Raw genomic sequence first — 12,754 nt, forward strand, 5'->3', positions numbered from 1 at the left:
TATTATTATTATTATTATTATTATTATTATTATTATTATAAAAAACGCAAACACATAAGATTCAGAAAAAAATGGCAGGTCAGTCTATTGGCTAGAGAGGAATGTCAAAAAGTAGTAATTTTTTAAATGTGGAGTGCATGTAATCGGTGGGAGGGGAGTAGAGGGTGAGAATTTTTTTTCTTTTAGTAAAAATTTAGATGACTTGGCAGAAACACAAGTTAGAAACAATAAAGGCAGCAAATTTAGCATTGAAATCTATTACAGTTTTCCTCTAAATCTTTCTATCCTTTATTCAATATGAATGTATCCTAAATACCTGAAGAGTTCTAATCATAGTAATATTACTCTATTTATTTTTTCGGGAAAACTTGGAACGGGTAGAAAACTCCCACAAAGGAATAAAGTCAGAGATGAATTTGTACTGACAAATATGAAGAGATAGTAGCAATCGGAGCAGGAATAATGGAAGATATCCTTGAAAAAGGGAAGGAAAGGATGAATCAGTTGGGATGGAGTTACACACAGAAAGGAAGTGCCCCTGAGGGGAGAGGAATAGCAGAATTCAAGTAAAAAGCAAGGAGCAAGTTGTAAATTGTGAGCAGTTAAGACACCGGCACCACAAGAATGGGAACTTATTGGGTGGTGAAGACAAAAGTAAGTTGGAAAGTCTGCTGGTAAAAAGCATCAACCAGTACGTCTAAAGATTGAGTAGTTTGAACTTAATGGAGGAGACTACAGGATGAGAATGCAATGTGAAGTAAGTCATTCTAGTCTAGTCCAGAACGGTGGCTAAGGAAGGTAGACAGCAGGTGGTAAGTGAAAGAGGCTAAAAAGGAAGCTTCTGCACAGCACAGTGACTCAACACATGTGGGAGCAGAAGAAAGAGGTATAAAAATATCTGCACTTTAAGCAATGCTTTGTGAAAAGCGCCCTGTTTTACTCAAAATAATGAAGTACCCAAGAGGTATCCAGTAGTGTATTTTGATTCCTATGACTGAGAGGGAGGCCAGTTAGCTTGGAACATGTTTTCATACAGGTCAGCAGTTTTAAACTTCTGCTTCATCAGCCTGACTCTCCTTCATTTGCACTTTGAAATCTCTTCATTGGGAATCGGGTCTTTATGAGACCAGCTCTATTGGAGACCCCAAGCTCATCAGTCACTCCAAATTTGACCCATAGGCCCAGGCTCAATAGCCCTAAAACATCTGGCACCAATAGGGCCTAAAGTGAATGGCCATGTAGGAAACAATGTAAACTTGCAGGCAAGACGGCCATGAAAATGTGTGCTTGGCTTCCAAAAGAAATGCAACATTTTATTTTTATGGAGAACCTTTCCTTGGTAAAATTAAAAGTGTTTTCACAAGCATGATATCATTCTCACAGTAGCCGTGTGAAAGAGGAAATGGAGGAGATATTTTAATTCCCATTTTATAAAAGAATAAATTGAGAGAGGGAGCGATCAAGTGATTCTTTTCCCAATTCTCCCTCTTAAATAGGCCAGCGGGGCTTGGGCTAGAGCCAGTCTCTTTCCGTGCTCTGAAGCCCAGTCTGTCCCAGGACCTGGCATTGCACCATCGGATGGCATGTACCAGGTGGTTCATATTTTTATTTCACAACATGTAAATGACATTCATACAGTACGGTCTATAAATATCCTACCTAATTAGTTCTGTCTGAACAGGGGAATGTTTGCTTACAAATCCATCTACAACAATTTTGGCATGACACAATGTCTAGGCATCTATCTACATTTTTTAAAGTGAGCAGTTGAGTACTGTCAAGTTGTTGCTTTTATCCTGTGATAACTGACCACTCATCTTTTACATCCAGAAAGCTTCTGCATAGCTCCGTAAAGATATCACTTTATCACTGCTTGCTTGATGACTTGAAAAATTGCTCTGAGTGGAAAATATCCATAAATTTTATAAGGCAGTCTTACCAAGAACCACAAATAGTTCTCATTCTGTTTCTAAATAGCAAGATCACATTAAAACTCAAAAATAGATAACATTAATCACTATAATTCAAATAACTACTCTCTAGACCTGGCAGGGAACCTTGAGAGCTTAGTTCCTTTTTCCCATGAATTTCTGGCATAGTATGCTTGAGGGGTGAGGAGTTTGTTAATAGTGTTTAAAGTTAGGGAAAGCCTTAGAGGAAAGTGGCATTTGTTAAATTCCTGTCTTTTATCAGCCCACTCAGAAACCCGTACTCAGCCTTGTTTATGACTGTGGTGGGAATATCTTGGTGGGACTGTCCTGATTTTTATAGAAGGATATAACTAAGGACATAATAATTACTGAAGTAGCAGTCATCCTTTGCATAACAATTTGCAACTTACAAACCCTGTCACCTGTATGATCTCATTTGTATTTTCCCATAGAACAATAAGTTGCTATTATTATTGTTCCTCATTAGTTGTGAAGAATCTGAGTCACAGAGGATTTAAGTTAGTTTTGAAAGACACACAGCTAGGAAGTGATGGAGCTGGAAATCAGACCAAAGTCTTCTGACATCCTATCCCATGTAATGTTAGCTATCCCATGCAGCCTCCCAAACCTATGAAGAATGTTGGATCAAGAATGGAGGTGGGCAGAAAAGTATTCAGTGTGTGAGAAAAATACATGAAGGATTAACCAAATAGGAAAAAATGAGGAAATGAGATGTACTATAGAGGAAACCCAAAAGGCCAATAAACGCATGAAAAGATGCTCACCCTCACTAGCAGTCTGGGAAATGCAAATTAAAAACATGATCACACCCATTAGATCAATGAAAATTAAGTCTGAGAATTCTAAGTATTGTATCAGATAGGGAGCAATGAAAATTCTGATATACTAGAAATGGGAGTGTAAATCGATTTGACCTATTTTGTCAGCCATTTGCCGTGACATAACAAAGTTGAAGCAGCACGTGGTCTCAGCCCAGCAATTCTATGCCAACGTCCATACCTCAGAAAAACTCCACCGCAAGTGCGCAAGGGCCACGGAAAGAGATTATCAGCAGAATTATCTTTAGTAGCCAAAAATTCACAAGAACCCAAGCATCCACTAACACAAGAATGAATAAATATTAATAAAATAGTGATGTAGCTATCCAACACTCTATTGTAATGAAAATTAATGAATTAGAGGTAAAAGTTTCAAAGAGATAAATATCACAAATACATTTGGAAGGAAATTACAGAAGATTAATATGTATGCCATTTACAATGACTTTAAAGTGTGCAAAACCATGTTTGGGGGGATATTATTATTCAGGGATTAGATATTACTTAGAGACATTATTTTCAGGTACCCAGATATGTCATAAAAACATAAAGTGCATGTGAATAATGCAGGACAATGATTACCTTTGAAGAGGGCAGTAAGCGAGTACAAGTGGGAGGGAGCTGCTACCTGGAGATCCACAACCAATATGTGCGATGTTCTCAGCATTGAGTTGGGTGGTGGTACGTGGTATTTATTATTCTCTCAACCTTGTAATATGTAAAATAGACGATCATAACTTTAAAAATAGAAGAGGCAGAAAGAGAAGAAAAAAGTTTGTCTGGATCAGATACTTCTCTGGGACTCTGGAATGACCAACCAGTTGAAAATGATTCCAAAGAGCCCCCATTTGCCTTGGTCTAATGGCGAATCACAGTAGCAGAGAAAGGATGCTCATCCCAACTCAGCCCTAAGTCCTGCTCTAAAATCCCTGCCATTACATCAACACCCTTTCCGATACACATAATTGAAGTGTGAAGTTCCATCTAACCAATCGCGGAGTCTGTGACATTTTCTAGAATCACACTTAAGCTGGATCCCAGAAAATGTTTGTTTGACTTTTCTGTCTTTATATCTTCAGCACTTTCAAGCAGGTCTCTAGCATTTGGGAAGAGTGTGTGTTAACCGAGTCTATGTTGTTGAGAGTATTTTACTCAGGGATGTTTTATTCATAGAATTATTTATTTTAGAATGCATAGAGTGGAGGAATCATTTTATATCAGACACCTAAGGAAAGCTAGAAAAGTATTTAGCTCTGAAAGTTCAACTCTGTTTTTACATTTTTGATGTTTGCAATTTCAGAATGAAATCCCTAGCCATTTACACTACCCATTTCAGAATTATCCTGATAAATTAATGTCTGCTGAGTTACTCATTTGACAGTCTGTGAAAACATGTCTTTTTATCCCTCATATACTCCTCAGCGTAGTCAGGCACAATCTCAATTTGCAAGTTCAGTTCTCAAATATTATGGTTTGTGAGAATAAAAGTATCAACCCATAATAGAACAATTCTCTAAAAATGAAATTGTTATTCATACATAATTGAAATTTTTAAACAATTATCTCAAGCAAGCATGTTTTTTTCTGTATCTTAAGGAGGAAATATTGTTTTTCAGAGTTTTTATTTTATAATGAATAATTAACATTCAGGGCATTTTTAATATCATAAAGTTAACTTCTAACTAGTGGATGTCTGTAACGCTATGATAATTCATTGGGGAGAAAGGACAAATGCCTTTTTAAAGAAGATCTACAGAAATATCAATTAATCTAAGATCAGAGGCTGAGTCTATGGCAGCCTTCTGTTTGAAAGCCAGGGTCCCAAATCCCTTCCATCCTAGTTTAGCAGTAGTAATATTAATAGTGGTCCACATTTATTGGGCACTCACCATGTGTCAGGCACAATGCCAAACAATTTTCCTACATTATCTTATTTAATCCTCACAACAACTTTACAAAAGAAGAACTGTGACTCAAAGCAGGTAGGTCACTTGCCCAATGTCACATATCTGCTAAGCAGTAGAGCCAGGATACGGACCCGGATCCCTGATCCCAGAACCGGTGCTCGTGATCTTTACTTGCATGTACATGGAACCTTTGTAATCACATCTAGCTATAGATAGAGAAGATAAATGGGCAAAATTTTTCCTCTTCCATAAAAAAGAAAAATAGCAGTTGACTCAGTCAAGTTATACCAAAAAAAAAAAAAAAGAAGAAGAAGAAGAGGAAGAAGAAGAAGAAAACCATACTAGGGCTTTCTTCTTCATCTGAAACTTATGACCACTACTTCTGAATAGTTTGAAAATTCTATTAACTGAATTGCACTGAAGATGGAAATGAAGATGAAAAAGAAGCATAGAATGTGTACTTCCTCAAGGTACAAATTCTTCTAAACTTTTCTTTCTGAATACAAAGCTATTTCTGAACTCCAAGAATAAACATGTAGCATTTTTTTTCATCATTTGATCATTGTATTTGTTGGCAGACCTGTTGGTAACCTTGAGTCACCTACAGTGAATTTAAATATTATTCTAATTGATTTTCTCACTGCTTACTGAGAAACGGAGTGCCTCTTCTACTAGTCTCATAAATAATTCCATTTCTCTATGTCAACTTTAATTGAACTTACCTCATGTTGTCAATCTCTTTCTTTTCTCCTTGCAGGTGATGTCATTGTCTATATTAATGAAGTGTGTGTCCTTGGACACACTCATGCAGATGTAGTCAAACTTTTCCAGTCTGTTCCTATTGGTCAGAGTGTCAACCTGGTGTTGTGTCGTGGCTACCCTTTGCCCTTTGATCCTGAAGATCCTGCTAACAGCATGGTGCCACCCCTTGCAATAATGGAGAGGCCACCTCCAGTGATGGTCAATGGAAGACATAACTATGAAACATATTTGGAATACATTTCTCGGACCTCACAGTCGGTTCCAGATATAACAGATCGGCCGCCTCATTCTTTGCACTCAATGCCAGCTGATGGTCAACTAGATGGCACGTATCCACCACCCGTTCATGACGACAATGTGTCTATGGCTTCATCTGGGGCCACCCAAGCTGAACTTATGACCTTAACCATTGTGAAAGGTGCCCAGGGCTTTGGCTTCACTATTGCTGACAGTCCTACAGGACAGCGGGTGAAACAAATACTTGACATTCAGGGATGCCCTGGCCTGTGTGAAGGCGACCTCATTGTGGAGATCAACCAGCAGAATGTACAGAACCTGAGCCATACAGAAGTAGTGGATATACTTAAGGACTGTCCCATTGGAAGCGAGACTTCTTTGATTATCCATCGAGGAGGTAAGATATAAACACTACTCAGTAATAAAATATGCAGGTAAAATAGCAGGAGCTTTATAATATTGTCATAAAAATGGAAGTTTCCCTGGAGTTGAATGAAATCATACTTTATAAAGTAGAAATCAAAGAATAGGAGAGAAAAACAAGAGTCCAGGAAGCAGTGGTTTTGGTTTTATTTTTTTTTAATTTTGAGAATATATATTTTCCTGTTTTATTTTAAACACAATGAAAGTAGTGCTTTCTGTCTTACAAATATATCTTAGTATGAACTTGGAGGGTAAAGCCTGAATCTCCAAATATGAGTGGCTTATATTCCAAAAGTTCATTAACGTATTGGTTGTAGAGATTCAAAAGTTCATTAACGTATTGGTTGTAGAGATTCAAAAGTTCATTAACGTATTGGTTGTAGAGATTTCCCATTGACTTAATCAAGAAATCTGATTCTTCCAGTCAAGTCAGTGCTCTGTATTGTGCTTAGGATTCTAGGCTAGCAGGTAGAAGCTGATTCAACCCCTTCCCAGTTCAGATATAGTCTTGATAATCCCCGTAAGGACCTTTGGGAACTGGTTGCCGTAGAAAAATCTTTTTAGGGTCATGAATTGAGATGCTTAGGACACGTCTTCCACTATTACAGGGATCCTCCAGCAATAATTATTTGTGGTGCCTTCCATGACCTGGGAAGGAAGTTATGGAAGCGGGTTAGGGCTGAAGTTCTAAGCTGGGTGTTCTAGGTGAACTATGGAAATCGGATCAGTGAGACATGTGGTAGGAACTCTGAGCCCTGGGGATTTTCTCCCTTCTACCTTCCCGGGAAGGGAATGGGACTGAGCGGAAGGCCACTCCTTCATTCCTGTGCTACTTTGCTCTTAACTATCAGTGACACTAGGGAGAGAAAGGAGGGAAGGGCCACAGATAGGAGGAGTATGTGAAAACAGAGTAGAAAGGAAAAGGCTCAGGCTAAGTCCTGGTTTTACGCTTACCAGTTCTGGGACTTCGGACATTTAAAGTCCAGGAGCCTCAGAAGCCTCGTCTGTCATATTGGGATGATAATACTCCCTAACCTCGTGGTCTTGTTCTTATCTCGAATGGCCCACAGTAGGTGTTCATGAAATGTGTGTTGAGAGTAAAGGAGCGCTGAGGCTGCAGTGAGGGTGGGGCAGAAGGAGCAGCTCTTCGAGGAACTCATGTGTGAAGAACACACGTGTGGCCAACATATGTGATTGTCCATTCAGAGCACTAAAAACAGCATGAAAGCCCTGTCGGTTTGAAATGCAAATGAAAATAGTCAAAGCTTGAAAGAAGCAACTTTTATGATTTATTTGCCCCCACGGCAGGTGTTTCCGCTTCAAGGAAGTATTTACATTATTGATTCCATGTGTGAAAATGGACATCAAATACTAGGCATTTTTGAGCAACGCTATACAAAGTATTATGTTCCTGTATTAAAAAGGGAAATTATGATAGCAGAAGTCTTAAATTTGACCTTCTTAAGGCGTTGTTACAAAATAGCACTCGAATCTTTATAATTAAATATTGAGTGTATTTTAATTTCTCCCATTGCTCGTGTAAGATTAAAACAAATATTCTCAATTAAAGCCATATCTTCATAGCGTGCAGTTGAAAAGCAAATCTTTGTAACAGGTTCTTGATATTAAAAGGTATACTGAAAATCACTGTGCAGTATAGCCACTCTATGATTCATAGAAACAAGTTTGTATATGTATCTTAAATAATGACTTTTTTAAAAGACATGGCACAGCAGGAAAAAGTATTTTGAGATATATATATATATATATATATATATATCCACTACCAGCTAGACCACCCCATTCTTGCTCTTTTTTTCCCTCTACTTTCCCCACCTCTCATTTAATCCTCCAGGATGTTACATTTTGTTTGCATTTTGCTTGTGTTTGGGGGTAAGAAGTTGGTTTTTATTTTGTCGCTAGTATAGACTTGCAGAATGTAGTACCCTGTAATGCTTAAAGTACTTCTAGTCAACAACCTCTCATGTTTCCCCAAATTCCCACAATTTGCGCTCCTCTCTCTGAAATTATAAGGAACTAATACCATGTTTTTGTGATGAAATTTTTCACAATTATTTTGGCTATCCTAGATTGTTTCTGTTTTCATATAAATGTTGGGGTCATCTTTTGCTTTCTCTTATTGTAGTCCACTCGTAAGTGCTCATAGCCTCATTCAGATAAGCATAGACCTTTAAGAGCAGAGTCACAGGCCTGGGTCCTTATATCAGAATGGTGGTTGTTTGTTTGTTTTTATTATTTACTAGATTTTTAGTTTTTAAAGCAATAATACACATGGTTTATTTTTTTTTAAGTGTCAGGAAGTATGCAATGAAAAATAATTCTCTTTCCTGTCCCTGACTTTTCATCTTTTTTTCAGGGGCAAACATGTTTTTTGAATATATACTTCCAGAAATGTCATGGTCTTAACTAGCACATGCATGAATATATGTTTACTATAAATGACATGAAAATATTATACATACATATGTCTTACTCTAAATATCTTGGTTATTAGGGTGTATTTCATTTTTAACACACACCAGTAATTTATATAACATAATAAAATATACCTACTTAAAGTGTATGTCTCAGTAAGTTTCACTAAATGATATTTTTGTGTAAGTCACCATAATCCTTAGAACATCCATCATCTCAAGTTCCCTCAGCCCCAGAAAATCACTAATATGCTTTCTAGATAGTTTTGCCTTTCTGGACATTTTTTTATAAATGGAATCCTACAGGGGCACCTGGGTGGCACAGTAGGTTAAGTGCCGACTGTTGGCTTCTGCTCAGGTCGTGATCTTATCATGGTCGTAAGATCAAGCCTGCATTGGGCTCTGTGCTCAGCACGGAGTCTGTTTGAGAGTCTCTCTCTGCCTTTGCCCCCCTCGCCGCCACCCACCTCTTGTTCTCTCTCTCTCTCTGAAATAAATAAATAAATCTTTAACTACCTAAGTCAGTCATGGAATCATACAGTATATAGTCTTTTACATAACGTAATGCTCCTGTGAGTCACCCATGCTGGTGTATGTGTGAGAAGTTTGTTTCTTTTCATCACTGAGTGGTTAGTATTCCATAGTATGGATCTACCACTTTTTTAAATCCATTCACAAATGGACGGACATTAGAGTTGTTTTCAGTGTTTGGCACATAAATAATGTTGCTGTGAATACTTAGATGTGTTTGTATGTGCATATGTTTTCATTTTTCTTGACAAGATATCTAGGAGTGATACTGCTGGGTTATATGACAAATGTATATTTAAATTGTTAGGAAATTGCCAGAATGTTTTCCAAAATGGCTGTATACCATTTTACATTCCCACTAGTAATGGATGAGGTTTCCAGTTTCTGCTTGTTGCCCTTAGTTAGTATAGTCAGTCTTTTTGATTACAGTCATTCTACTGTCTGTATAATGATACCTTTTTTGTAATTTTAATTTACATTTCTCAATTTTTACATGTTTACCACATCCCCATGTATTTATTAGCATTCATATATCTTCTTTGATGTCATGACTACTCAATATTTTGCCCATCTGAATATTTATTGGGTTATTTATTTTCTTACTATGTTGTAAAAGTTCTTTATGTATTCTGATTACATGTCTTTCATAAGATATATTGTTTGCAAATATTTTCTCCCAGTCTGGGGCTTGTCTTTTCATTTTCCTAATGGTTCCTTTTGAAGCCTGAAAGTTTTTAATTTTGATGACGTCCAATTTATCAGTGTTTTCTTACACGGATTATTATTTTGGTGTTGTATCTGTGAAATCTCTGCCTGACCCAAGGTCACAAACTTTTTCCTGCCTTCTTTTAAAAGTTGTATAGTTTCGGCTCCTGCATTTGGATCTATAAACCATTGTAAGGTCACGTTTGTGCATAGTGTGAGGTAAGGGTCTCAGTGCATTTTGTTGTATATGAATATTTAATTATTCTAGAACCGTTTGTTGAAAAAAAAAAAACTATCCTTTCCTCTTGGATTGCCTTGTGGCACTTCAATATTTTATTAAGCAAGCATAAATGTGAGGGTTTATTTCTAGACTCTATTCTGTTCCATTGATCTATATGTTTATCCTTATGATAATGCCATACTTGTTAGATTACTTTAGCTTTATATTAAGTCTTGAAATCAGGTAGTGTGAATCCTCTAACTTTTTTCTCCTTTTTCATAATCATTTTGGCTATTCTAGATTCTTTCCCTTTCATATAAATTTGGGGATCTTTCTTTTTATTTTATTTTAAATAAAAGGCCTGTGGTTTTGGTGTTGCTCCAAATATGTAGAACAATTTATGAAGAAATGCCAAGCTAACACTGAATTCTATTCCTAAGTATGGTACATCTCTTCATTTATTTGAATCTCCTTTGATTTCTTTCAGCAATGGTTTGTAGTTTTCAGTGCACAGATCTTATACTTCTTCTGTAAACTTATTCCTAGTTATTTTATTCTTTTTGACATTATTAGGAATGGAATTATTTCCTTAATGTCATTTTCAGACTGTCATTTCCTAATACATAGAAACACATTTGATGTTGTTTGGGATCTCGTACATTGCAACCCTGTTACACTCACTTACTTCTGGAAGTTTCTTATAAATCTCATAAGATTGTCTACATGGATTATTATGTTGTCTGATGGTACAGTTTTATTTCCTCCCTTCCAACATGTATGACTTTGATTCCTATACCTTGCCTTGTAACACTAGGTAGAACCTCCACTATGATGTTTCACGGAAGCGATTACGAGCAGACATCCTTGCCTCATTGTCAGTTTGAGGGGGAAAGCATTAATCTTTCACCATTAAGTATGATTTTAGATGTGGGTTTTTTATATGCCCTTTATCAGGTTGAGAAAGTTCCCATTTATTCTTAGTTTGTTGAGAATTTTAATAATCAATGTATCTTGGCTTTGAACAAAAAGTTTGTTGTTGTTTTTTTCTGAAACTATTGAGATGATCATGTGGGGTTTTTTGTTTTGTTTTGTTTTGTTTTTTTACCTTTTATTAATATAGTGTTGGGGAGCCTGGGTGGCCCAGTCGGTTAAGCATCTGTCTTTACCTCAGGTCATGATCCCAGAGTCCTGGGGATCCTTGTTGGGCTCCTTGCCCAGCAGGGAGCCTGCTTCTCCCTCTGCCTACCCACTCCCTCTGCTTGCTGCCCCCCACCTGCTTGTGCTCTCTCTCTGTCTTTTTGACAAATAAATAAAATCTTTAAAAAAATACATTGTTATACATTACATAATTTTTTAAAAATTTTAAGGGGGGTTGGACACAGGGAGAGGCAGAGAGAGAGAGAGAGAGAACCTTCAAGCAGACTCCATGCAGAGTGTGGAGCCCATGCAGGGCTCAGTCACACAACCCTGAGATCATGTCCTGAGCCAAAATTAAGAATTGACACCTAACTGACTGAACCACCCAGGCGCCCCTACATGATTTTTAGATCTAATTTTTACATTCTGGTATAACCCCATTTGTATATAATTCTTTTTGCATGTTGCAGATTTTTGTTTGCTTATATTTTATTAAGAATTTTTTAACCTACTTGGGGAGAGATTTTCTTTAGTTTTCTTTTCACGTGATGTCATTGTCTGGCTTTAGTGTCAGGATAATCCTGGCCTTATAACATGATTGCAGAGTGTTCCTTCTCTTTTCTGAAAGAGTTTGTGTGGGGCTGATATTAATTCTTCCAAAAAAGTTTGATAGAATTCACCAGTGAAGCCATCTGGGCTGGGTTTTTATTTGTAGAAAGATTTTTGTTTACTAATTAAATTTCTTTTCTTGATTTAGGCCTATTCCAATTTTCCAATCTTTTTTAATCAGTTTTTGGTAATTTTTTTATTTCTAGGAATTTTTACAATTCATCTAAGTTGTCAAATTTGTTAGCATGAAGGTTTTTTGTATTAATAATATTTTTTTATTATATTATGTTAGTCACCATACAGTACATCCCTAGTTTTTGGTGTAAAGTTCCGTGATTCATTACTTACGTATAACCCCCAGTAGTCTCTCATGGTTCATTCCCCCTTCTGTTTAACCCCCTTTCTTCTTCCCTTTCTTCTCCTACTGATCTTCCTTCTTCTTATGTTCCATAGATGAGTTAAACCATATGATAATTATCTTTCTCTGCTTGACTTATTTCGCTTAGCATTATCTCCTCCAGTCCCGTCCATGTTAGCATGAAGTTTTTAACAAAATTTCGTAAAATTGCTTTGTAAGAACCAGCTTTTAGATTCATTGTTTTTCTCTTTTCTGTTTCAATGTGTTCCACTCTGATCTACTTGCTTCGTGATTGATTTACTTTGCCTGTCTTCAAGCTTAGATTAAAGATTCTAGTCCTCCCTTTCTAATAAAAGCATTAAAGTTATAAATTTCACAGTAGGCACTGTGTTAGCTTAATTTCATAAATTTTGATATGCTGTGTTTTCTTTTTCATCCAGTTCAAGATATTTTTTTTATTTCCCTTCTTATTTCTTTTTTGATGCATAGGTTACTTAGAAATGTGTTATTTTTCAAAATAGTTAGGATTTCCCAATTCTTTTCTGTGAATTTCTAATAATTTCTCCTTGGAGAAGAACATGTTTTGTATTATTTCAGTCCTTTTCAGTGTGTTGAGACTTGTATCATGGCCTAGTTCCTTGCTTTTTTGAACTTAAAAAT

At 36.6% G+C, this 12,754-nt stretch overlaps 1 protein-coding gene across 1 annotated transcript in view; it reads left to right on the top strand.

Moving 5' to 3' along the window:
• The window catches only part of MAGI2 (membrane associated guanylate kinase, WW and PDZ domain containing 2), a gene marked incomplete at its 3' end in the record, with an annotated part of 1,258,801 nt that overhangs the window by 1,038,681 nt on the left and 207,366 nt on the right, over positions 1–12,754 (top strand). Inside the window, 1 exon segment of the mRNA XM_040644569.1 lies at positions 5,435–6,073. Within this exon segment, the coding sequence (XP_040500503.1) occupies positions 5,435–6,073 (639 nt within the window).

Source organism: Ursus maritimus, unplaced genomic scaffold, assembly GCF_017311325.1.
Source record: "Ursus maritimus isolate PB19 unplaced genomic scaffold, ASM1731132v1 scaffold_3, whole genome shotgun sequence".
In the NCBI taxonomy this organism is placed as follows: Eukaryota; Metazoa; Chordata; class Mammalia; order Carnivora; family Ursidae; genus Ursus; species Ursus maritimus.